Genomic DNA, 26,383 nt, shown 5'->3' with positions numbered 1-26,383 from the left:
TCACAAAATTTATGTCAAAGCGTGCAACCAGAAGATGACTTCTGCTTTTTCTGTGTTTCAAAAAGGGGATCCAAAGGCCAAGACGAGAGGTATGCACATTCGATAAATTCAGTCTCTTGAGCGATTTTTTAAAGTTCTTTACTTACCACAAAGAATATCTCAAACCATTTTTGAAGCTGCCCTTTCTTTAAGAGAGAAAACAAAAGAAAGAGTAACTAAATATAAGGCTTTTCATCCTTTTGACCAGTTCATAGAAGATATTCTTTTCAAAAAAAATTTGACCAAATTTTCCACCTTTGCCAAACTGTAATTTTACTCTGGCCTTGCCCATAATTTCACCTAAATGGGTCGATTTACCTTTGACTTTTTTGAACGAATTATCCCCTCCTCGAAGTAAAATAACAGCTTCGAGATTTTCTTTTAAATCTTATCCTTACCATCTTCACCTTGATATTCGAGATGTGAGAATCCTTACAATGTTTAAAGATGGTAAGGTTTACCCTGCTTTCTTCTCGAAATACCTTTTGTATTTTCATTAGATTTTTTAACTTCTCAAACACTTTTTTGCAGCTCTTCCAACGGAACCTTTTGTTGGTCAATATGACCAAGAGGATTGGGAAGAGGATGAGCCTCCTAAGAAAAAACAGAAATCTTCTCGAAAAGGTTCTTCTTCAACAACCCTCAAAAAGGGTTCTTCATCTACACCCCAAGCTGCCTCTGGGGTGTCTAAGGTAAGCGTCTGTTTTGGGCTTAATTTCACTTGGCTTTTCTCGAAATGTTTTTTACTTGTGAAATTATCCATCTTTTTACAGGTTAAGACTATTAAGGCCAAGAATCCTGCCAAATCCAAAACTTCTGTCGAAATGGCGGTTTCAACTCCTATACAGTCAATACCTGACCAACCTTCAGCTCTATCAGTGGAGGTAAATTTTGTGTTTTTTTTTTCGAGTAAAATTCTATTTTCTGAGCAATACTTGAACCTTTTCTTTTTGACAGGTTTCGATTAGTGACACTCCAAGTGTCAATTCTCCTCCTAGGGTCCGAAAAGACCCTAAAAAATGTTTGACTCCAATCCCTGAGGAGTCTAAAAAAATCTCGAGGAAAGATCCTGAAGCCTCTGCCCAAAAAGTGCGCAAAACTGTAGAGGCGGCTTCTTCCTCGAGTTCTAGATCTTTCAGTTCTTCTTCAGATGCTTCTTCGAGTTCTTCTAGCTCGAGTTCTGAAGACCAGGCTCAAACAGAGCAAGCCTCTGAGGTAAGGCGCCCTTTTACTCGAAATTTGTCTTTGTAATTGTGAATTTTCTAACTTCTTTTTTCTAGGTACCTCTTATATCTCGACAAACACCGCCTCTAGGTTCTCCCGAGGTTGATGTTGTCACATATCAGTCCGAAGAGGAGGGGCCTCTGCATGAAGTTGAGGAGAATCTTGCTGAAGAGGAGAATCCAATCCCTGAAAATCCCCAAATTTCTATCGAAGGTACTCCCAACATCAAAGTTGCACCACCAAAACCATCCATTAACTCTGAAATGAACTTGGATGATTTTAACGCTATGGTGGAGGAAGATCCAGAGGGGGCCATCGATAAAATTTTGGCTAGTACTTTCACATTTTCTTCTTCGTCTCACACTCCCTCCGGGTCACACTCAGAAGTCTCCAAGCCCACTGAATCAACTGAAAAACTACTCGAAGAGCTGAGATCTTTGGTCTTTGATGCACTGATGATGAAGAACCTTCCAACTGACAAGGATTTGGTTGCTAGGATCAAAGGACTGCTCTCTTCATTAAAGGCTCAAATTTCTTCATTCCCTGAAGGGCTCCAGCGTTTCAAGTCTCTTTTTATCGATTCTCTGGCCATTATCGACCAAATTACTATAGTCGGATCTCGAAAAGATCAAGCTCAAGCAGTTCAGGACTCAGCTTTTGATAAATTAAGAGAAGCTCGATCTAGACTAGTCAAACTGAAGGAGTCGACTACTAATGCTGATATTAAGATGAAAGAAGTCGAGGCTAGGATTGCTGATCTAGAGAAGCAACTCGAAAGAGCTCGAAAAGAGGCAAAAACGTTGAAAAGGGCTGGTGCAGCTTGCGAGAAGAAGCGGCAAAATTTCATAGCAAGTGTGAAGACCCTAACTATTGAGAGGGCTAGAGCTGTGGAGGATATTTCGAGCTTGGATGCACAATGTACGGCTCTCGAAAGCAGATATCAGAATTTGAGGGCCGTTTATACTGAAATGCACTCAAAGCCTCCTTTTTGACTTTCTGTATTTATCTTTGATTTTTCAATAGTTAGGACTTCTGTAAATGCTCAAATTCTATTTCAAATATAGTTGATTCATTTTGCCTTTTATTGCTCGAATTTTATTATTTTTTACTTGCCCTGATCAAGTCATTTTAATTTCATGTATTTCTGGTTTGTATGGTTTTAAGTACTTACCGTTAATTGACATGATTCGACTATTAGTTCCAAGTTCTCGAATTGAATACGTGTTATTTGAAAACACATTTTCAATCTCGAAGGGGCCTTCCCAATTGGGTACCATTTTCCAAGTTTTCTTGATTTTTTGTCGAAAGGTAAAATTACTTTCCACACTAATTCACCAGCATTAAAAAACTTGCCTTGTACCTTTTTGTTATATGACTTCAAAATTCTTTCTTTTTGTTGAATCATTTTCTCTAAGGCCCTTAAACGAATTTCATCTAAAGCATTTAATTCATCGAACATTAAGGCCCAATAATCTTCACTTGGTAGCTCGAACTGCCGTTGTAATCTAACTGATTGTAGATTCACCTCAATAGGTAAAACGACTTTATGGCAATAAACAAGTCAAAATGGAGTTGTCCCTGTGGCCTCTTTTAGGGAATACCTATACGCCCACAATACTTGACTTAAGGTTTCATGCCAGTTTCTTGGCTTTGATCCAATATACTTTTTAATCAGTTTGATCAAAATTTTATTTACTGCCTCTACTTGACCATTGGCCTGGGCATAATATGGGGTTGAAGTTATCATTTTTATATTCAAGGACTCTGTATATTAAGTTACTTTTTGACCTACAAAAATAGTTCCTTGATCTGTCGTCAATGTTTCTGGTATACTGAATCGATGATTTTGTCGATAAAATTAACAACATCACTTTGAGTAATCAAGTCTAAAGCCCAGTCCACTTTGTAAAATAGTCGACAGCTACAATGGTGTATTTTTGGCCTTTTGTCGAAGGAGGATGGATTTGACCAATCAAGTCTAAAGCCCAGTCTCGAAAAGGCGATGGCTTAATTATTGAATGTAATTCTGAGGCTGGAACGTGTTGAATATTACCATGCTTTTGACATTCTTCACAAGATTTTGCATATTCAAAGCAATCTTTAACCATCGAGGGCCAATACAACCCTTCTTAAAGTAGCATCCATTTCATTCTTTCTCCAGCTTGATGAGCTCCACCAATACCTTCGTGGATTTTTGCTAAGGCAATATAAGCCTCATTTTCGCTGAGACATCGAAGTAAAGTTCCATCAACACCCTTTTTATACAATTCATCAACCAAAATTATATAATTAACTGCTCAAAATTTTGTTCTTCGATCAGTTGGGATGTTGGGATCCTTGAGATAATTGACTAGGGATTTCCTCCAATCTTGGTCAGTTAAGTCATTGATGTTTAGGATCTCAAGGTTTGTTGATCCTAACTTCTCCCTTATCTCTGTTAATTTTGCGAGGTTTTCACTCGAAATTCTATATTTCGAGGCAATTTGGGCTAACTCATTGGCCTCTTGGTTTTTGTTTCGAGGAATATGTTCTAGAATGACTTCGTCAAATTTTTGCAACAACTTGTTCGCTTTTACCCAATATTCGATGAAGTTTCTACGTAAACATTTATATTCTTTGGTTAGTTGTTTTATTACTAACTCAGAATCTCCTCGAATGATTACATTTCTCGCCCCACAATTGAACAGTATTTCAAGTCCAGCTACTAAAGCTTCGTATTCAGCCTCATTGTTTGAACAAGCTGATTTTATCTCAAAGAGTAATTTAGTGGGTATTTCGTCGGGAGAGATTATTAGTATTTCGATTCCTATTCCATTTTTGTGGCTTGAACCATCAAAGTATAATTTCCATGGCTTTAAATTTATAAAATCAACTTCTTTAATTGGAATTGAATGATCAACAAAGAAATCAGCAACAACTTAGCCTTTTATAGATTTTAATGGTTTATAAATTAGGGAATACTCTGTTAGAGCTAACGCCCATTTTCCAACTCTACCATGAAGAATAGGTTTCGACAAGAAATATTTTATTATATCATGATGTGAATAAACATGTACATCAAAAGACCTAATATAATATTTCAATTTCTCACAAGAAAAATACAGACACAAACATAATTTCTCGATTGGACTATATCGAGATTCTGCTCCTATTAACATTCGACTAAGATAATAAACAGCTCTTTCGACACCATTTTCATCTTCTTGAGCTAGCATGCTCCTGATAGTCTCGTTTGATGCCGAAATGTACAACTTCAAAGGAAATCTCATCGTTGATGGAACCATTACTGGTGGTTTTGTCAAATACCGCTTAATCTCCTCGAACACGGTTTGATGCTCCGCTTCCCATCGAAACTCTTCTTCTTTCTTTAACTTCAATAGGGGTGAGAAGATTTTAACCTTGCCAAAAAGGTTGGAAATGAATCTTCATAGAAAATTTATCTTCCCCAACAACGATTGCAGCTGTTTTTTAGTCGAAGGTGCTTGTGTCTCAGATATTGCTTTGGCCTTATTCTTGTCGATTTCAATTCCTTTCTAGTGAACTATAAAGCCAAGAAACTGCCCTGCAGTGACACCAAAAGCACATTTTAGAGGATTCATCTTCAAGCCATATTTTCGCATTCTTTCAAATGCTTGTCAAAGATGACTAACATGATCATTTTTACACTTAGATTTCACAACAATATCATCAATATAGACTTGCATAAATTCGCCTATTATGTCATGAAAAATAGTGTTCATTGCCCTCTGATATGTGGCTCCAACATTTTTTAATCCGAATGGCATTACTACCCATTCATAAGTTCCTAAAGCCCCAGGGCATCGAAAAGCTGTTTTTGATATATCCTCTTCAGCAATAAAAATTTGATTATACCCTGAATACCCATCTAAAAGACTAAGGATTTCATTATCTGCTGCCAAATTAACTAGCATATCGGCTATTGGCATAGGGTATTCGTCTTTTGGTGTAGCAGTATTAAGATTTCAGAAATCAATGCAAACTCTAAGAGATCCATTTTTCTTAATCACAGGAACTATGTTCGAGATCCAATCAACATACCTGGCCGTTCGAATGAATTTGGCTCTAAGGAGCCTTTCGATCTCTTCCTTAATTTTTGCAAAATCTCTGGCGCAAATCTCCTAGGTGGTTGCTTTACTGGCCTCTTTTCTGGTCGAATTGGGAGTTGATGTTCGACTAGTTCCCTCAAAAGGCCGAGCATCTGGTCATAATCTCAGGTAAAGCAATCCTTGAATTCCCTTAGTAGCTTAATTAATTGGTCTTTTACTTCTTCATCGACCAATTTGCTAATAAATGTCAACCTCGGCTCCTTCTTATCCCCAAGGTTTACTTCTTCTAAGAGATCTTGTGCCTCCATTTTTGGACCTTTTCGAGTTGAATCTTTCTTGAAGCCAATCGGTGCGTCATCATAAATGCAATCGAGTCAAACTTCATTGCCTACAGTCTCTAGTACCGAATCTCATTGGACCCCACATGTTTCGAGTATGGCGTTCCTCTGTTTGGCGAGATAAGTCCAACTTGTTTTAATGGCCAAATATGGTGGATCGGCTTCCCATCCTTCGGCCGCTTCTCTTCTTTCAGCTAGATAAGCCGAACTTTCGACCATGTTGATATTTGCATGGTATTGGATTGGGTCTGCGGCTTTATGAGTTGAGATTTCTTTAATTTTTTGTGATTTTTTGGCCGAACTAGATTGATCGGCTTCCGAAGTGTTTACGGCTTCAAGAGCCGTCTTTATTTTATTTTCGGCTACGTAAGCCGAAATTCGAGCCAAAAGGCTCTTTTCAAGGTTCTTCATCTTCACTCTCCTCGGCCTCCACTAGTTCTTGGAAGCCGTAAAAACCTATCGAAGGATCCAGGCGGATCTGGTGTCGAATTTTGCGAGCATTTGGTAGGTGAGGATTTCGGCCAAAATGAGGGCCGCCTACATCTTCTATGCGAAGTGACGTGATGTTAGCAAAAGACTTGTCGAACGTTTTGCTATCAAGGCTGCTTACATGAACTTCAGCCTTAAAATAGCCCTGATCTCCGTCAACATATTCTAAGACTCCATCGTTGTTCCAAAGACATAACTTTTGGTGTAGCGACGAAGGTACTGCCCCAACTCCATGAATCCATTCTCTCCCGAGCAGTAAGTTGTAGCTTGCTTTGGCGTTACTACCACGAAAATGGTTGCTCGAGAAACAGATCCAACCCTTAAGTTGACGATTAAAGCCCCCTTTGAACTTGAAGATTTCCCTTCATAGTCTGTCAGTACCAAGTTGTGGGGGAGCAAATCCTTTTTGGATTTCCCAATCTTTTTCAGTAAAAAATTGGGCATAATATTGATAGCTGCCCCAAATCTACGAGGACTTTGTTCACTCAAAATTTCTCGTCAATTCGAGCCGCAATGTATAGCGGCTTCATATGACTCTTCATTTCTCATGTCGGCTTCTTGAAAGTAGCCGACGATTTGGCAAGTGAACCATCCTCTGCCCAAATAACAGTAACCCCATGGGTTATTGTCGGGCTCGTCATCAGCATAAAAATCTTCTTCATCCCCTTCGCCGATTCCTTCGGCGTATTCAGCAGGCAGCATGGATACAACCCCAAGTATATCCTCGAGATCATCCTCGAAGCCTAATTCGAATACGTCGCTGATCAATTCATCATCTGCATCGTACTCTATCTCTGGGCTCTTCATCTTCAAATCCTTTTGCACTGCTGGTGCTCTCTCTTGAGTCACTTCGATCCTAACCGGGGTACATCGCATATTTCTGGCGGCATTTCCCTAAGTTGGTTGGACTTGATTTCGAGCTCAAATTTGGGCTTGAATTCGAGCTTGAGTTTGTGCCTGGACTTAAGCTTGATCTTGAGCCAAGGCTTGTGCTTCATGTTCAGCTTTCCTGATTCGTTGGGCCCTTCTCCACTGAGTTTTAGTCATAGGGGCCTTATAATAAGGCTTTTTCGAGTGAAAATGGCTCCCTAATGGACTAGTGAAAAGCTTAGGTTGTGAGGAAACCTGTTGTGGCATAACCGTTGTATGTGACGGTCCTCCTATTTTGACCATTTGCAATTTCGGTTAGTGATGGGTGCAACACGTTCCGAACCCATGTGTTGCTCGGAATGTTCTGGGCAGGGATGAAGGTCCTGTTTTGAGCCATTCGGGGATCACGTATGGTGATCGACGCATTTTGAGTTTAAACACCTTTATTTTTAGTGATCACTTGGTTAGTGGTCACTTGATAGTGTTTCTTCATCTCAGATTGTTCAAAGGCTTTGGCCGCCATTTTGTCGAATACGACGTTGCACCTTGGGCATAGCATGACTTCACAGTCAGCTTCTTTCTTCCGAGTTAGAAAATCCACTAGCGAATCTCCTGCCCTCGGGAAGATTTCAGCTTCTTCTTTTTTGAAGACTTCCAAAGTGTCATTCAAAGAGCCTTTTCCTCTAACTCTTCCACAGCTTGATCGACCGTTCCTTTTTTCTTTTCAGCAACATCGACCATCAGTATGTCGATAGGTTCCACAAAGTTGGCGTCAACTTGCATAAGATCTAAATCAATTTTCATCGGCATCTTGGGTTTTTGCTTAAATTTCAGTCTTCCTTCCTTAATAGCATCTTGAATCAGATCCCTGAAACGAACACAATTGTTAGTCCAATGACCATAAACATGATGGAACTTGCAATATTTTCGACCCCTTCTTTGTTCTAAAGTAGGGATCTTGTGATCATCAGATAATACAATTTGCCCATCTTTCAATAAAATATAAAAAGATATGATCAGCTTTAGAGACATCAAAGGCATAATTTTTATTAGGCCGAGTTTTGTCTTTAATTTTGAGTGGTTTTAAAGATTGGCAAACATAAGGGGGTCCTGGTTTTAATTCAGCTACATTCACCTCGTTGACCCCTAAATCGACGTCTTTTTCGTCGAGATCATTCTCACTTCCTATTTCTCCCTCAGCGAGACCTATGTAAGCCACTTTGTCTTTTCGAGGAAATTTCTCTATTCTCCTAGGAACAGATTTTTCAGCCTTAAGTTGCTCAATTTGCCTTACTTTTGTCGCTAATTGCGACATATCTCTTAGCTGCTGATTAATCAATTTCTTTCTAATGGAGTATTCTAATCCACCTACAACCATTTGGACTAACTCATATTCTAGAATTTGAGTAAAACATCTCGACCTCATTTGTCAAAATCTACTTAGATAATCATCAATGGATTCATTATGCATTCTTTCTATATTGACTAAATCCATTAAGCTAACTTTCGCTTCACCACGAAAGAACTGTTCATGAAACCTTCTTTCTAGTTGATTCCAATTATGAATTGAATTCGGGGGTAAGGTTGTGAACCAAGTAAAGGCCCCTTTAGTCAAAGAACTAGGAAAGTATTTCAACTTTAAATCTTCATTTCGAGCTAAATCTCCACATTCTATGACATATCTAGCTATATGTTCTACTGTGGATTCACCGGAATCTCCAGCAAATTTAGTGAATTTTGGGACTTTCCAGCCCCGAGGCAGTTCAGCCTGCAAAATTGTCTCAGAGAATGTCGAGACAAAGTAGGGTGTATTAGCATACCCTACGTCGAACCCATGTTGATTCAACACTTGTTCAACTACATTGGCAATATTTTGAGGATTCAGGTTATTTGGATATTGAATTTGATGCCCCCTACATTATTTTTCCTAACTTGCTCGAGTATTTCGTCAGCATTTTGATTTCGAGCAATAATAAAGGGTTGATTTGCCTGGAAATCACCCTCATTTTGTCTTAGAAGGTTTTGATCAAAATTTCGACCAATCTGCTCAACTGGAGCATTTTGATTTCGAGCAAAACCTGGGGGTTGGTGCACCTGGAAATTTCCCTCATTTTGTCTCGGAAGATTTGGTCCAAAATTTGGACCATTTTGCTCGAAAACTTGACCATTTTGACCAAGATCTGTGGCATTTTGATTAGGCGTTTGGGCAACATTTTGCCCTTGCCTTATAGGAACTTGAGGTGCCCCAAAAACGTCAGCAATTTGACGTATTTGTTCAGCCAAAACTTGATAGCTGGTATTAGTCATTTCCACTATGGGATTCAACACAGTGGTCATCTGATGGGTCAGCATATTGACCATCTCGTGATTGCTTTCATCCATTTGTTGCCTCATGGAATGTAAGGCAACATTCGAAAATGAGCTAGCAGGAAGTGAATCCCCGCTCAAATCTCTAAATGCAAATTGCGTTCCATGTACTCCACCAATCGTACCCATTCCCGGTGGAATGGTATGAAGTACACCCATTCCCGGTGGAATGGTGTGACTCTGGGATGACACGGTTGTCACCACAAGGTTGGAGTAGGTTGGTACTCCAAAGATAGGCGGCATACACACAGGAGGTAAGCCAAATGGATGATCACCCAGCCTTGGCCTTGGGCCAAGATTTATGCTGGGATTGGTTGGCATAGTAGCCATAAATTGGCTAACTACAAGAGATGATGGCGTAGGTAACGTCATCGTTGATGTGGGTTGTGCGGCAATGTTAGCACCGCCACTTACATTATCTGGGTTGGTATCACTACCGTCACTTCTAGAATTGCCATTCCCATAACTACAATCACTATTTCTTCCTCTATTAGCCATAATACAATGTCCGTTACATAATATCATGCAACAAAGCAATCAATCAATTATTCAAAAACACACTAAATATAGTCCCACCGAGCGTGCCAATTTGTTTACGGTGAAAAGTGAATATTTGTAAACAAATAATCCAAGAGCAATCTGGGGACTGGATTAGATCCTCTTTGGGTTCTTTTAAGTGTGTTGTTAACGTAACAGTAGGATTGACGTTATAAAGCACAGGATTAAACAGAAATAGCAACTAATAGTGAAACAGAATTTAATCAAAAGTAGATGTCTTTTATAGAAATGTGCTAAATAAAAAGCAAATTGCAGAAACGAAATAAGCAACAAGCTGGAATTAAAATGTAGAAAGGTAAATATGCAGGAATGTAAAGGTACATGAATGTAAACGTGCGACTCCTCACAACAGCGGACAGCGGCCACCGTGAGTCTCCTTGTAGCTAGTGTCTGGCGCAGTGCAGGGTTTCAGCGTGTAGAGTTTTAGGTGCGGTGTCAGGGTGCAAAAAGTCGTCTTCCGTAAAATGACACTTTGGGGTATTTATAGGCAGGAAGATCACCACCGTTCTCCTCCTTTTGCAGGCACTTCTTAGTAACTGCCTTCAACTGTTATGTTCATTATCCACGATTGCTTGTGATCGTGCTGTCGATAACTGCTGGTAACCGTTATCACCCACGATCTTTTCTTTGCATAGTTGAACCTTTGCCCAATGTTGGTAACTGCTAATAACTGCTTTTGAACTTAACCTTTCAAGTCAATTTTTCATCTTTCGAGTTGTTCTGGGAGGGTCTTAGGAGGCTCATTTAGTTTATAGCCTAAGAATAATTTCTCCTTGCCTTCTCTTTTCGACTAATTCTAGGGTTTTGAGAGCTTGTCTTGATCTCGTGGACTTAGAATATTTTCTTTACTCATTCCTATTTTTCTAGCAATTCTGGAGGGAATCTGGAGCTCAACCAGGTTTGTGGACTTAGAATATTTCCTGACTGATGAATCCACTTTTTATTATATTTTTACTTGCCTTTTTGGTGCTACTTGATGGAAAAAAATGGATTTAGATAGTGCAAATAATACAGAATCACATTTTGAGTAAATATCATAGGTTTATTAATTTTTGGTTAATTTGCATTTAATTACATAGATATAGATTGCAATTTTAATTATCTTGATAATTTTGCAGAGTCCCCAAGTTAATTTTGAGAAATCTTTGCCCTTAGACGAAAGTTGCCCCCAAAGTAGCCACTTTCAGGAGCAAAAGTAGCAACTAGAGCAAGTTTGGGCATTAAAAGTTTCAAAGTAGCTACTTTCAACCTTCATAGTAGCAACTCCAGACAGCTCCAGGATGCCACTTTTGGAAGCAATTTGCACGTGGTCACTATTGCCTTTCATAGTGGCTACGTGCATCCAAAGTAGCTACTTTCAGCATGAAAAGTGGCAACTCCAGAGAATTGGCAAGCTTACGTAAATATGCGTGTGGACACTTTCAAGGGCCAAAGTGGACACTTTCAAAGGCAAATGTGGACACTTTGCTGACATGTCCTCCACTATAAATAGATTTTAGGAATTAGGGTACGGGGACTTGAACATTTTATTTTTCTTTGATTCTCTTTGCCAAATTAGGACATTTTCTTTCCAGAGCTTTGGAGCCTTGGGGGACAGCCAGGAGTCCATTATAGGTTTTGATTTCCAATTTTCCTTTGATTCTCATTGAGTTTACATTAATGTTGCTTACGTTTCTGTATTTCTTTCTTTTATTTGTGAAGCCCATCCATATAGAGCGCTAAATTCTCTTGTAATTCCTAGTCAACTCATATGGTTCTTGAATTCTTAGGTTTAATGGCAATATTACTCTTTCTTTCCTTGGATTTATTAACCCCAATCTCTGAATGAAATGAAATTTACATGAGGGGAACATTGCTTAATAAACCCTAAATTACCTAAACGAAATTCTAATCCAAAATTGCTTAATTTTGATTAATCTTTGAGATTGCTTAATCTTAGGGATAGAGATTGGAGCCCATTAAGATGCTTAATTTTAATTGGGATGCTAAAGTTAATTTATGCTTGATAGATTAACTTAATTCAAGGGAAAAATAGGGGATTATTGAATCATTTGAAAGAATAGGGATAGAACTCATTGATTGACTAGGGATTACTCTCCTTAATTGATTGAATTTCACTAGTTTACATTTTGCTCTTGATTAAAATCTGGAAATTGACAAACCTCCCTCCAATTTACTTGTTTTAAATTCTATATTTACACTTGTTCAATGTATGTTCCCAACTAAAAATTCCTTGGAGACGACCTAGGACAACACCCTAGTACTGCATTTATTTCTTTGCATACTTGATGAGGATTAACGACAATCTTTGTGCATAATGAGTAGCGAAATTCGTTCCATCACTGATCGCTTCCTGTTTTTCGAGCAATTTTGGGAGTCAGGAACTTGGAAACTCCTCAAAACTCCTCAAAAAGGTCATCAGTTTTGTGAACTTAGAATATTTTCTGACCATTTCCTGTTTTTCGAGCAATTTTGAGTATCAGGGACTTGAAAATCTCTCAAAACTCCTCGAAAAGGCCATCAGTTTTAGAGAAAAATTAATGAAGTGACAAAAACCTCTAAAATATCTCTAAATGTTTCCTTTTTGTTATGAAACAAAAAGGTCTTCACCAACTTTCCAATACTTCTTAAGTTTAGACCTATTTTTAAGCTCCTTCCTGACCCTTAAAATTTTATCAAAATGTAGCTTCCTTCATCATGTTTTTTTAACTTAAAAATTTTTTCTTATCCCAAACAGTTACAGAAAAGTTAGAAAGATTAATTTTTAAATTAGAGGATCGTTAAATAATAATACATAAATACGTTTAGAGAGAGCATTGTTTGCTCCTCAATAATACGTGTACTATAAATTTTATCATTAATTTATATACTCTAGGAGGCGAATCAAAACAATTTTCTTAAAAAAAGGAAGTAAAAAAGGTAAAACCCGTAGCAAATATCATCCAACGGCAAAACATTTTAGTCTGTTCACTGTGCTAACTCATTTTCTTATGTCAGTAGAAATGACAATTACCTTGACCTACTTCCCCGGATAACCCTTGTACCATAACAAAGAGTCGTGCTTGCCTATACAAGTTTTTCAACAGTGTTGACCCAAGTCCTCTCAGACATCACAACCATGATATTTTAGAAAAAAAAAAAAAAAGAGAAACAGAACAAACCTTCCTGACCTGTTTTTATTACACTAACAACGATCACTTCCATTTATGGAGTAGTTTAATACTAGTATTTCTCAACCCAGTTATCTATTACAGACAAGCACCGAGACTTGGTCCCATGTCCTTTCACCAGATATTACCGACAGCGTGAAAAATTAACATGCCGACAGACAAGGCCATTACAACTTCCAACCACCATTAACTAAATTAAGCCAACCACCCATCATTGTCTCAACAAATACAACATTTAGATAATTGCAGACGTGTCTTCTATTGCTTGTTACAATCTGCTGTGATACAGGAAACAGGGTATTCTGCATACCCATCGAGGGTTGGGTAATAATGAGTAGTAGCATGTATCTCTAAATCTGCTTTTACAAGGCAACCGATTACAACAAAGATACGAACAAATATATCGAATTGAACGAATGCGTAGCATTCTCATATGGAAACAACACTGGCAGATTTGTTACATTTCACGACATATCACAAGCCAAGAAACGGACATTGCTTCCTTGCATGCTCTGGAACCAATTTCACCAAAATCTCAGCTGGGACTCCCTTCAGTTCTGGTATATGCAGGCACCAATAACATCAGAAGAGTCAGGCAGAACTATTAACAACGAAAACATAAGACGAGCATTGTAACATAAAACACTAGCCATTTCCAAAATCAACATACCGTGAGATTTGAAATTAAATAGTGGTGGAAGAAAACGACCATTTGGCAAGCGAGTATTTGGGTCACGAAGCTCATCAAAGAAAGGATGTGTCAACGCATCTAACTGCAGCCACAAACCAAAAACACATTATATATGCATACTTACAGGATGACAAATACCCATTGAATAATTTGATTAGAAACCATTTAACTGTCAATCACAAACTTCCAAGAGCATTATATGACACACAACGAAGCACTATTATTATCTTTTTTCTTAGGTCTGACAAGAAGTCATATACTCACAGCTGTGCACCGCAGGTTAGGGGAGTATTGTAGTAGTCTTGATACCAAATCAACAGCCTCTGGAGGCATGCGCTTATGGAAGATCTAGTACAAGAATAACAACGAATATATCTTATTATAGTCAGCTCAATAAGAATTTTTAAATACATCAGTATGATGAGCTTAAGAATAAAGCAGGGATGTGCTTTAATCTTTGAACTACCTTGTGCCATGGATGTGCTTTAATCTGTGGGAATTTAAATTCTGTATAATTAGGGTTCATGCATTTAATCTCTTCCCTTGTTGGAGTGCCCAGAACCTATCAAAACAAACAACAAATGGTTCATTTACAATGTTATAGACAGTGCACTGCAACAAAAAAGCTCACTTATCAAGCTTAAAAAGGTGAAAGCAAAGTACAAGATCAACAGTTCAGCATGTGTTACACAATGTTGATACAAGTTAGTTAATAGAATATCCAAGTACATCTCAAGCTCACTCAAAGGGATGCAATACAAATGAGGAAAATATTACAACAATGACAGAAGTTATATGTCAAAAAGACTACCTTTATGATCTCAACAAGCTGATCAACTCCACTCTCACCAGGGAACAAAGGCTGTAAAAAGAAAATACAAATTTTAATTGAATATACTAAAGCCAAAATTTTTTCAAAAAAAAAAAATACATCAACAGCCACCAACCTGTCCAAGCAGCAGCTCAGCTAGAACACAACCAACAGACCAAATGTCAATAGCTGTAGTATATTCAGTAGCTCCAAATATAAGCTCAGGTGCTCTATAATACCTAGAACAAATGTACGATATATTTGGTTCGCCTTTTACCTGTCAAAGGTCATCAGACCAAATAAGGAAAAGTAAAACTATCTAGCCGAACAAAAATCAAGCATGAATGATTAAAGGATGAAGACGTAAAAATGCACAGAAATATGTAGCATACCAAGACTTTTGCACTTCCAAAGTCACATAATTTAACCTGGTGAGTATGTGGATTGACCTGCATAGAAAACCATTTAGTCAGCAATATCTACTGAACATTCACACACCAGCGTTTGAATTAGCTGGTTTCTATCCTTTAGTCACCCTAAACACAATCATCACAATGGAGCAATAAAACTAGAACAAAAACAGAAAAATTATCAACGATTTACAAGAAATAAAATACAGAGCATACCAGTAGATTTTGAGGCTTGATATCTCGATGGCAGACTCCAATACAACGATGAATATATGATAATGCCCTAAAGATCTGCAATATGTCAAAAAATTTGTTACAACCTCAATGAGATAAAAACTGAATACAAACAAGTCAAGAAGAGCAGCAGGCATACCTGGTATGTATAGAGTTTGACATATATCAGTGGCATCCTTTGGTTCAGCTTGTTGTAATGTTTGATCACACGATGAACTGTTTCAGGAACATACTCAAGTACCAAATTAAGGTATAGTTCATCCTTCTCAGTGGTTGAAAAGAAACAATGCTTCAAAGAGACAACATTCGGGTGATCAAGAAGGCGCATTGTTTGCAGCTCCCGGTTCTTATACCTTTTGTCTTGAAGAACCTTTTTGATAGCCACAGTTTCACCAGTTTCCAAGCATTTAGCCTACAATCATGCACATTATCAGAAATAAAGGCAACAAATGTTGCAATATTGAAAAAAGTAATGTCTCATCCAGTCAACTGGATAAATTTTTTTACCTGGAACACAACTCCAAATGATCCATGCCCTACAACACGTTCTGCCATATAGCTTATAGTCTGAAATATTAGGAGCGATATAGATATATTAAAATAAGATAAAATAATTGGAATAGAAGATTTAAAGAGAACATGTAGAATACAATAAAACCACACTGAATGAAATAAATTATCACCCTATCCAGTAGTATCTCATAGAGCTTCATCAAATAGTAACCAATAAGTGATCTTACTTGCCAATCACAAGACACAACACAAACATGTTGAACACAGTTACCAATGTTTAAGATTACAGCAGCTAAGGGGAAGGGGAGAATTTACACAAATAATAATATGCATCTGAAGCATTGATTGTTTGTGGCATTCCAAGCAGCATGGGGTAGGCACAGTAAGGTAGAAGGTGCAATGGTTAAATTATTTCAAACTACATATATGACTGATAGTAGAAAAATGAAGGTAGAAAGTATACCTGCTTCGGCTGACCATTTCTACCCCCAATCGTAGTCACAATGATATGTCCTGTCTCCGTTCCATTGCCATCAACGACTGTGGCTTCCATTTCCTACAAATGAAGCAAGCTGTAAGTAACTGGACCAGAAATCTAAATAAGCTCCACACAAAATAATTTTTAAAAACAAATTTAAGAATTAAGAGTGGGGTGACATACTCTATCATCCCTAATTTTCATGTCATTCATCTCCTCAGGCAATCTATCAACACCTGCTGCTCCATGGCCACTAGCTTCTCTCAAACCTGAGGTTGGTGCCACACCAACCGATGTCATCGTCACTGAATCCCCTTCTCTTTCAACTGCTCAAAAACCACTCATTCACCTACCAGAACGAATAATTCCATCATAAGTAAAAATAAAAAAATAAGAAATAAAATAATAATAATAATAATTTCAAGTATTAATCATAACCAAAAATAGAGTTAACAGACATGAAAACTGAACCGAATAGGAAAGCTGCACCGTTAACATACAGCAAACATGAATTAAAGCAATAAAAATAAAAGCAAATCCATTTAGGCACATAAATAAACATCCATTTTGAGAAAAATATATATATACAAGTAATATCAATAATCCAATCAATCCCCACTGAACACCACAAATCCAACGGAAAACTCATCGTCAACACAGAAACTTGAAAAAAAAAATCCCTAACCAAAACCTAGACGGTAGATCCCCGAAAATGAACGAGAAACAACTGGATCCGAATATACAAAAAAGAAATTAACGAAGGCAACGAGTTTGACACATAAAAAAAAACAAACATCAGTCACATCGGAGAAAAAAAGAAGAACAAAATTCTGACAGAAAAAACAAAACAAAATGCTACGACGTAAAACCATAAATATTTAGAATAAAAAAATATACAAAAGAAGAAATGGAGAGAAAGGGAAATCTACCGTTTGGAACGAAAACGAAGGAGGCTGATTGCAAAAACGAAGGTTAGGAGGATGAGAAAGTTAGATCCATGGCGTGTTTGGATTTGTGTGAGGAACAGTTGTTCTCTGCTTTTTTGTGTGGTGTGCTATAATGCGCTGGTGACAGTCAAAGAAGAAAACCCATTCTAATTTTTTTATATTTTAAAATATGTGTATTTTCGAGTAAATCGAAAATAAAAAAATAGAAAAATGGGTGAAGTGTGCTGTAGTCTGGTTCTCTTCGCTTTTGACCGTTCAAAGTTCAAACTTCAAAGTTCAAACTCGCTGTATTAAAATGGTAACAAGTGTTTATTGGGCACAGTAGCAAGTGGTTTTTTGGCGCCTTCTTTCATCGGAGTTCTACCTTCTTCTTTTTCTTTTTATTTTCGTCACCCCAAATAATTATTATATATATGACATGTGAAAAATTACGACAGCTAACAAATGAATTGACAGTTTAATCTATATTATTCATTTCTTTATGCCTTTGAATTTTAACTCTGTTTAAAGTATTCCATGTTAAGGCTAACACAAAACAGGATCTTCAATAATTTATCATATGCTATCGAGTGTGTCCATAACTTGACTTGAGTTTTTTTTCAGTTCTTTTAAAAATTTATTAATTTTTTATATTTATTTTATGAAATTAATAAATAATTAAACTTTCATAATTTTTCCTTAATAATTCATATATGTTCATTAAAAGATAATAAAAAGTGAGACATTAATTAATATAATAAATATATAGTATAATAATAATTTAAATAATAGTACTTTATAAAATTAAAATATTAACATGTTTTTAAGTCGTATAAACTTTAAAACGTCAAAACCTTAAATGTTATTTATATTTTTGTTCCTTATTTAACGAAAATCACAACTTTGTAAGTTATAATATATTTTCTTTTTATTGTTTGAAATTCATTTTGACGATTGCATGATTTGAAGTAATGATATAGTGACTTTTAAGCATTGGCGATTGGCATTCATTATATGGGGCAACTTGAGACCTGAGAGAGGCGAGATTGAGAATATGCTACGGTATCCTTACGCCGCGCTAGACTTGTATTTATAATTTGAAGCCAAGTCCAACAATTAAACATCTTTAGTTTTAGGTCTAAAATTAATAAATTGATTCAGATATACTTTTATTAAAAATAAAAAATCCATTAAATTAATTAGTATAATTTATTTATTAAAATTATAAGTTTTTTAATTCTTGAGATATAACATCATTAATAAATTGCTTTTTATCGAGATTAGTACAAACACCATTTTCCAACTGAAAATAGAAGGGGTCTGACGATGATCATTTATTGGCGGAGTTATAGTCAAATAATCAATTAATGATGTTGTTGATGGATAAAGGTCTTTCCGCCTACAATCAACAACTAATTTTCCTCAGTATTTTTTAGTCATACTCAGTTAATTGACTTAGCTCTGCATTCCACAAAATTGAATGCTTCGCCATGCAAGAATTCAGCACCAGTTCCAAGGTGAATTAAGAACAATTTAAACCAAGTTTACACATCATGACATTTTTTTAAATGTCATTCTCTAATTTGTTTCTAAAACATGATAAAATGTACACATAACTTTTTTAAAAAAATTTATGAGATGAAAATAATGTCATTAAATGATATTTCCTTTAGTTATTTTAGTAATATATTTTAACTAAATTAGATAAATTAATAAAAATAGTTATAATCTGTTTATTTTTATATTCTTTTTTTAAAATATTGTAATATAAATTCTTTATTTAATATTATTAAACTTAATCTCACTATCTATATTTATTCTTATCAATTTTAAATTAAACTTTTATTAATCCTATTTATTAAAAGATCAATATTTCATTGAGACTATGTTAGAAGGTGTTTTTCTTTTAAATTTCTATTAAATTTTACATATATCAAAATTCTATTAAATTTTTTGTTTATATTGGAGATAAAACTGAATTTTTAAAAAAAATTAAATTTAAATGATTAGAGACCATTTTGAGATATGGTATATTATCTGTAAGTTTTATCCCTAACACAAATGAAACTTACAAAGGCTACATGTCATGTCAGTCAACTATAACAATGTTAGTTATCCCTTCTCATCCCTTTCTTCCTTATCTATTTTCTTTGTATTTGTTACTCTATTGTTGTTGCCGCTACTGTTGTTGATGTCATTGTTATTGTTGCCATCATTGTTGCTCTTGCAACTATTGTTGTTGCTCCTGTCATCATACATTGCAATCAATGTAAGTGTTCTCTCTGCTACTGTCACTGACATCTCCTTGCAATTGCAACATTTCCTCTTCCCAACTTTTGTGATCTTTAAGAAGTTAGTATAATTAATTAATTTTATTATTATTGTAATTAAATTTTAAAATAACATTATATAAGTGAATATTTATACCACCTCACTATATATTTCACTTATTTGAACTTTTAAACAATGAAAATTCTCACTCTCTATAAACAACTATTCCTGTGGTTCAAATACTTTACATGCAACTTTATTGGTTTTGATTCAATCATAAAATAATTCTGATGTATTTTCATAGCATTTTAACTTATTCTTTAGAGTCAAATAGCAAATCAACATATAATGAATCTCCTTAAACCCATGATTTTGACTCATTTAAATCTTTTATTTCCATTTATTGATCAAGGTTTTCCCTATTAATATACTTGTAGTGTGCACTTACATTCCAAAAAAGAATTTTGTCATCATCTCCATTAAAACCTTATCAAGATTCATCATCTAAACTTACATAAGTTTATGCCTAATAAAATCTCAATCATTAACAATACCTCTAATAGTTTGTTGTGGTAAGTTTAAGGTTTGAATCAAAATAATCATCCAAGTCAGTATTTGACGGATTGTCTAATAAAATTTGTCCTTTATCAACATCCTTATCTTCATATTCATTTTCATGTCCACTTTTTTAAAATTGCAATAATTTAGTAAATATGTATTTTCATAACAAATAATTTAAATAAAAATAAATTAATAAAAGTTTGTGTACCTCTTGACACTTGTATATTCACCATGCATGTCGATATTATTAGCTAGTGACATTGATAAATTTTAGTTTAAAATTTGTGAGACAAATGTTGAACACTCACCAATTACAATATCGACGTATAACTCAATAACAATTGTATTACTTTGTTATTGATATGCACTAATCATGCAATCAATGTCTTCATTATCACATATATTCAATGCAATGTATTGACTAGTACTTGAATCAATTTAAAAAATATGAAATTAATCTAGATATAACGTGATTATGAGAAAGATCCAGTTTCTCAAAAAAATTTCTTGTGTAAAATCTTAAAACTTATCCCTCTTCTTATTTTGATAATTTTTTTTGGTTTCCTTTAAAAGTCATACCTTAAGTTCAAAAAAATTCCACTCGTCATGCAATTATAAAAAAAATTTAATAATATAATAAATATTTCATAATTAATTTAAGGCTTAATTATATTTTTGGTCCCTATAAATATAGAGCATTTTGCGATAAATCTTTTATAAATTTTTTTGTTAGAATTTAGTTCCTAAAAAGTTAAAAAATTAGGATTTAGTCCCTGTCGTTAACTCCCTTCTATTAAGTGATGAGCTTGGCTGACAAAGTATCAGCTTAACACACCTACGTGACACCACATAACATGCCACGTAATTTTATTTTTTATTTTTTATTATTTAAAATTATATAATTACAAATAAGTCCTTAAACATATTTTTACATAATTGTAGAAAAGTACTCTTAACTTTTTTTTCTTTCATCCTGTTAGCTCCTCCCTTCACCTCACCACAACCCCCTTTAGCATATCTTCGTCGCTTGCTTCATATCGTCTACCATGTTGGTGACTTTGAACGCACTATCAAGTTAGCTTTTTGTGACATGGGTCTTTGTTAATTAGTACATTTTTTGTGTTAATTAGATGATTAAAATTATCTAATGACTCTCTCAAGTTCTACATTGAATTTTTTGCAATGAAGCATTTGAGGCAAAGAGAAGTTCTAGAGGAGAAATATGCTAATGCTTTTCTTGGATTTGGCCCTAAAGAATGATGCAGGATCTTTTATAATTGTGTTGTAAATAAATGTAATTGGTGAATTGTTAGTTAGAAGTTGTTAAAAGAGCTGAAGGTTAGTTGGTGAATTGTTAGTTAGAAGTTGTTAAAAGAGTTGAAGGTTAGTTAGCCAGCTCATAGAGGGTGTAACCATGCATTTTCTAATTATAGCAAGTCTATTGGTTAGTTAGATGGTTAGGTGGGTTAGCGGCTATATAAAAGAAGTAGTGATTAGTAAAGAAAAAGAAGATATTCATTTTGTTAATTCCCTCTCTTGTAATCTGTTCATTTCAATACAATAATATTGACAACACGTCGTAATGGTTTCAAACAAAACTAGATTCTTCAAATAATTATACAATATAGAGAGCAAACCTAGGTCATCCACAAGGACACAAGTTCATTCTGTTTTTAGTTTTAAACATGCAATGGTGATTAAATTGGAGGTTTTGTAATTTTTAAGAAATTGAACAGAAACGTAAATTGGCAACAGAAATTGAATTGCAAGAAAATGCAATAAAACAATTTGAATTGAAATTGAATTAAATAAACGAATTCAAACCCAGAAAACGAATTAAGCCTAGAAAATGAATTAAACCCAGAAAATGAATTAAACCCAGAAAACAAATTAAATCCAGAAAACAAAAACAAATTAAACCCAAAAAAACTAAACCAAATACAAGGAAGAACAAATTGAAATTAAAAGAACGGAATAAAAGCAAACAAAATTAAAGCAAACAGAATTAAAGCGAACATAATTAAAATGAATAGAATTAAAATGAACAGAATTGAAAGAGAGACAAATGCAAACGAAACAAAACTATGATTGCTATACCGAATTTGCCTAAACCTTGAATGCAAAAAAAAATCAATCGATCGATCTTACAATCAAGAATAAAAATCAAATTTAATCGAATTATGTATGCACAAATCTTAACCAAGAATTGCGAGAAAGCGAAAAGACAAACTCAGAGTGATCAATTAGTCTTACAATCCGCGCTTGAGATGAGATGATTCAAAAATTCAACCACGTAGTCGCGAATTGGAATATGAGTAAAATCAAATTGACAATCGCAGCGAAATCATAAATTGAATTATGTGCAGAATCCGGAAAGAGACAAGTAAACGACAATGAAAAAAAGGTTTCTCTCTCAATAGTGGGAAAGTCTTACAAAAACGAAATTATGAAAAAAAGAAAAACAGAATGTAAAGTCAACCTTTTGACCCCTATATATACTGGTCTTAAATGAGACAGAAATAAAATGGGCGAAAGCTGCCCGCAAGTAATTACAATAAAAGTCCTAAATGAAAACCCTAAATATAAAATGTATGTTTTAAGTCTGAACTTCAAAAATTAATAAAAAAAGTAGCTTTGAACTCCAACCAGCACGATCCATATGTCCAAATTGAAGCTCAGGAAGTCAAAAATCTATTGCAAAAAGAATCAACCAAAAAGGAAATTTACAAAAAAAAAGTTATGGTCGAACTAGTGAACAAAGGTCAAAATAGAGAAAAATATGAAATATAAAGTAAAGATAACAAATATTTATAAAAACTCTAATTTAATGCAAGAAATGCAAAAACATGATAAATGAAAGAAATAAAGAAAGAAAAGGTATTTTGGAAGAAGCAACAAAACTATAAATGTGAGAACAAAATATGAGTCATCAAATATCGGAGTTTGTTCTTTCTGTGGAATTCCCTTCTTCCTCTCATTGTTCTTCAGATTTTCCTAGAACTATCGACCCACATCAATTGGTATTAGCCTATTCCTTCCAGAAGAATTATGATCGTGTCTATGGCGAACTCAACTTGTTCACAACCTTCATTCAAGGATATGGAGGATCGTTTAGCTGCAAGTATGGAAAATCGCTTGGCATACATAACTCGCAGGAACAATGCAATGAACTCTTAGCGATTCCTTAAAACTTACGGTTTAGGATTTAATCAACAGCACGTGAGGTGGTGGTGGACCTACTTCTTCTTCTTCTCCGACGATGCGTCGTGGTGGTTTAGGTTCGAATTCAACTTGCCCGTGTGATACTCGCTTAGCTCGCATAGATTTCTCACGCTTTAATAGTGAGAAAGTAAATTTATGGATTTATCAATGTGAGAACTACTTTCTTGTTGATGGAACTATGGAGGAACATAAGGTGCGTTTGGCTGTTATTCATTTAGAAAGGAAAGCTTTGCATTGGCATACTGCATTTGTTCGTGATTCTACTAAAAATTCTGCATTGTCTTGGTCTCATTATACAAAATGGTTGACTGAACGGTTTGGTCCTATGTGTGATGATCCTATGTCCGATTTGATGAATCTTAGGCAAACTTCCACTGTTAGTGATTATCATGAACAAGTTGATGCTATTGTTAATCGCTTATCATTATCGAATGAATATTTGTTGAGCCGCTTTTGGGTGGGTGTAAGGAAAATGGATGCAAAGGCCCAGGAGGTTGACTCGCATGTGGGATCGGAGGGAATAATCACAGATGGACACGTGGTAAGAGGCACGAAAAGCATGATGAGAGGCAAAGGCCCACGATCCAAGAGAGTAAGCACAAGGCTGAAGGACTTTGAGTGGGGTATTCGCTAATATAAATGCAATAACCATTCAGTGAGAGAAGGGGGATGGTGTTGTTGGAATTTCTTCTCTCTCTGATTCAATTTCCCTGTTCCATTGGGTCTCGCATTTAAGAACCATTTTTGTATTGCAGAGTACTATTTTTATGAAATTTCATTGTCTCTGTACTTCCCTTCATTTCCATTAACAGAGAATAATCTTCTCTGCTCCGTTTACTGCTTCCTTTTTGAGTGCCTCATTATATTTGGTGCTTTCATCACCTCATGGCGAAAAACACTCGCCTAAAGGAGATTTTGACTGAGCTATCGCGTTTGAAAGATGTTGCCATTAATGTCAAGCAACTTTTCGAGTCGATTTCTACAACGAATCGTGACTTACAAGCCTTAATTGCAACCTTAAGTGACCATCATAAAGATGACTCTACTTGATTTGAGACGGTGGAAACTATTGTAGACAACATGTTGAAGTTCATTGCTACTCTAGAATCTGGACCTCGTCTTTCTGATAAGTCTTCGTCATTCCAGGTTTGAAATGTTAAACTAGATTTTCCTCGCTTTAATGGTTTGGATGTTTTGCATTGGATTTTCAAAGCTGAACAATTCTTTGATTACTACAACACGCCGAATGAACAATAACTACTCATTGCTTCAGTTCACATGGACAAGGACGTTGTTCCTTGGTACCCAATGCATTCTATAACTAATGCTTTTCCCACATGGATTGCTTTTACTCGTGCTCTTGAACTTGAATTTGGCCCTTCACCATATGAATGTGCTCGATCAGATCTGTTTAAGTTGACTTAGGATGGGTCAGTTCATGATTATTATGTGAAATTCAGTGCTCTTGCAAATTGTGTGCAAGAGGTTGTTGGTGAAGCCTTGTTAGATTGTTTTGTTGGAGGCTTATAACAGGATATCGTTGTGATGTTTTAGCTCAGGCCCCTACCACATTAATGCGATGCGTTTCATTAGCCAAATTGTATGAGGAAAAATATGCCACCAAACCAAACACAAGCTACAAATACCATACTAAAACCCAAACACAAGTTACAAATATTAGCCAATCCTCCTCCCAGTCCCTTAAGTCCAATACCCTACCACCCTTATTTCCTAAACCTACCATAACACCTCTTTCCAAATGAGAGATAATGAAGGGAAAAGGGCCTATGTTTCACTTGTGATGAAAAATCCACTGATAAATCCATATTTTTACTGATATCTTAGCATAATTCTAACACATTTGATAAGAAAAATATATGAAGAAAGCAGAAAAACTTAGAAAAAGAGAATGAATTGAAGTTTTCTTTCAATTTGTAGTTATCTTAGCAATTGTGGAATTTTTGCTTAGGAATTAAGTTTTTAATCTTGTTTTTGAAGGAATAATTCGAGAAAATTCAGTAAATGGAGGCTTGATGACAAGGAAGAGGAAAGTAGCAAGTCTGGACTCCAAAACACAAGAACAAGGAAATGCATACTAGGCATTATCACTATTGTCAGTGAAAGTGATCACTCCAGAGTTTAAAGAAGAAGTGAAGCCTGGGCGTTACCACTTTTGCCAGGAAAAGTGAGAGTTCCAGTGAAGCCTCAGACTCAGCATGTTGGGATTATCACTTTTATCATTAGAAGTGAGCGTTCCAGAGAGGCAAAATATCAGGAAAGCTCTGCGTAACCACTATTGTCATCGAAAGTGATCGTTCCAGAGAGCCTTCAACTTGACGAGTTGTGCGTAGTCACTTTTATTCATAAGAGTGATCACGCGCAACTACTTGAGGTCTGCGGTGACACTTTTATCAGCAAGAGTGATAGTTCCAGAGAGCTCTCACATTAGCAAAGTTGCGCGTGGCCACTTTTTCTCATAAAAGTGTTAATGCGCAACCAACTAACCTTCTGTATAGCTACTCTTTTTGATAAAAGTGATAACGCGCAAATCTAGGAATTTCTATAAATACCAGATGCGCTCAGATTTTTGGGAGTTCAATTTTATTTTCTGTTTTTCTGTTAGATTGTCATTGAGAGAGATTGAGAGAGAAGATTATGATCAAGTCTTGAAGCTTCCACAAAGAGGAATCAGATTGGAGCTTCCGGCCATGGCTTTTTGAAGTTTTTCTTCTTCTTCTTTCTCTTTCTCTTCTCCCATGTCTGAGTAGTCTTCTTGTAGTTAGGGGTTTATGGAACTCGAATTGATGTATTGATTTGATTCTTGCTTCTGAAATTTGAGTATTTGGATTAATTGAGTTGTTAATTCTGCACTTTTACATAATCTTTGAATGGAAATTCATTTGATTAACCTTAGAGGAACTTTTACCAATGGAAATTGGATTTGATTCTCTGATTTACAATAGGATATTCATTGTGATGTTTTAGCTCAGGCCCCTACCACATTAATGCAATGCGTTTCATTAGCCAAATTGTATGAGGAAAAATATGCCACTAAACCAAACATAAGCTACAAATACCATACTAAAACCCAAACACAAGTTACAAATATTAGCCAATCCTCTTCCCAGTCCCTTAAGTCCAGTA

The 26,383-nt window shown here is 35.6% G+C and overlaps 1 protein-coding gene across 3 annotated transcripts; it reads right to left on the bottom strand.

Annotated features, from left to right (window-relative positions):
- Positions 1-12,894: 12,894 nt before the first annotated feature.
- Positions 12,895-19,957, bottom strand: LOC113872873 (shaggy-related protein kinase alpha-like). Of its 3 annotated transcripts, XM_027510745.1 has the most exons (13): positions 17,189-17,529; positions 16,443-16,608; positions 16,245-16,337; positions 15,776-15,835; positions 15,408-15,680; positions 15,251-15,325; positions 15,017-15,073; positions 14,761-14,901; positions 14,625-14,675; positions 14,280-14,375; positions 14,078-14,161; positions 13,793-13,895; positions 12,895-13,679 (listed from the first exon to the last, which is right to left on the bottom strand). In XM_027510745.1, exons 2-13 carry the CDS (start codon positions 16,557-16,559, stop codon positions 13,597-13,599), a joined length of 1,233 nt encoding a protein of 410 aa, XP_027366546.1. In that variant the 5' UTR covers positions 16,560-16,608; positions 17,189-17,529; the 3' UTR covers positions 12,895-13,596. The 3 variants fall into 3 exon arrangements, with proteins under 3 accessions (XP_027366546.1, XP_027366547.1, XP_027366545.1); XM_027510746.1 differs by lacking the exons at positions 16,443-16,608; positions 17,189-17,529 and adding an exon at positions 19,943-19,957 and having other exon boundaries at positions 12,925-13,679; XM_027510744.1 differs by having other exon boundaries at positions 13,102-13,895; positions 17,189-17,350.
- Positions 19,958-26,383: the final 6,426 nt, after the last annotated feature.

The sequence above is a fragment of the Abrus precatorius genome, unplaced genomic scaffold, assembly GCF_003935025.1.
Source record: "Abrus precatorius isolate BTA unplaced genomic scaffold, Abrus_2018 Scaffold7, whole genome shotgun sequence".
In the NCBI taxonomy this organism is placed as follows: domain Eukaryota; kingdom Viridiplantae; phylum Streptophyta; class Magnoliopsida; order Fabales; family Fabaceae; genus Abrus; species Abrus precatorius.
Note: the sequence above shows the minus strand (reverse complement) of the source record. Positions and strands in the feature narration are given on the sequence as shown.

Excerpts from the sequence above, each read along its gene's own strand:
- LOC113872873 (XM_027510744.1), bottom strand. The coding sequence starts at position 16,559 with ATGACATCGGTTGGTGTGGCACCAACCTCAGGTTTGAGAGAAGCTAGT. Across the intron at positions 14,376-14,624 it reads AGCTTGTTGAGATCATAAAG|GTTCTGGGCACTCCAACAAG; the intron begins GTAGTCTTTTTG and ends TTGTTTTGATAG. Across the intron at positions 13,896-14,077 it reads CTAACCTGCGGTGCACAGCT|TTAGATGCGTTGACACATCC; the intron begins GTGAGTATATGA and ends TTGTGGCTGCAG.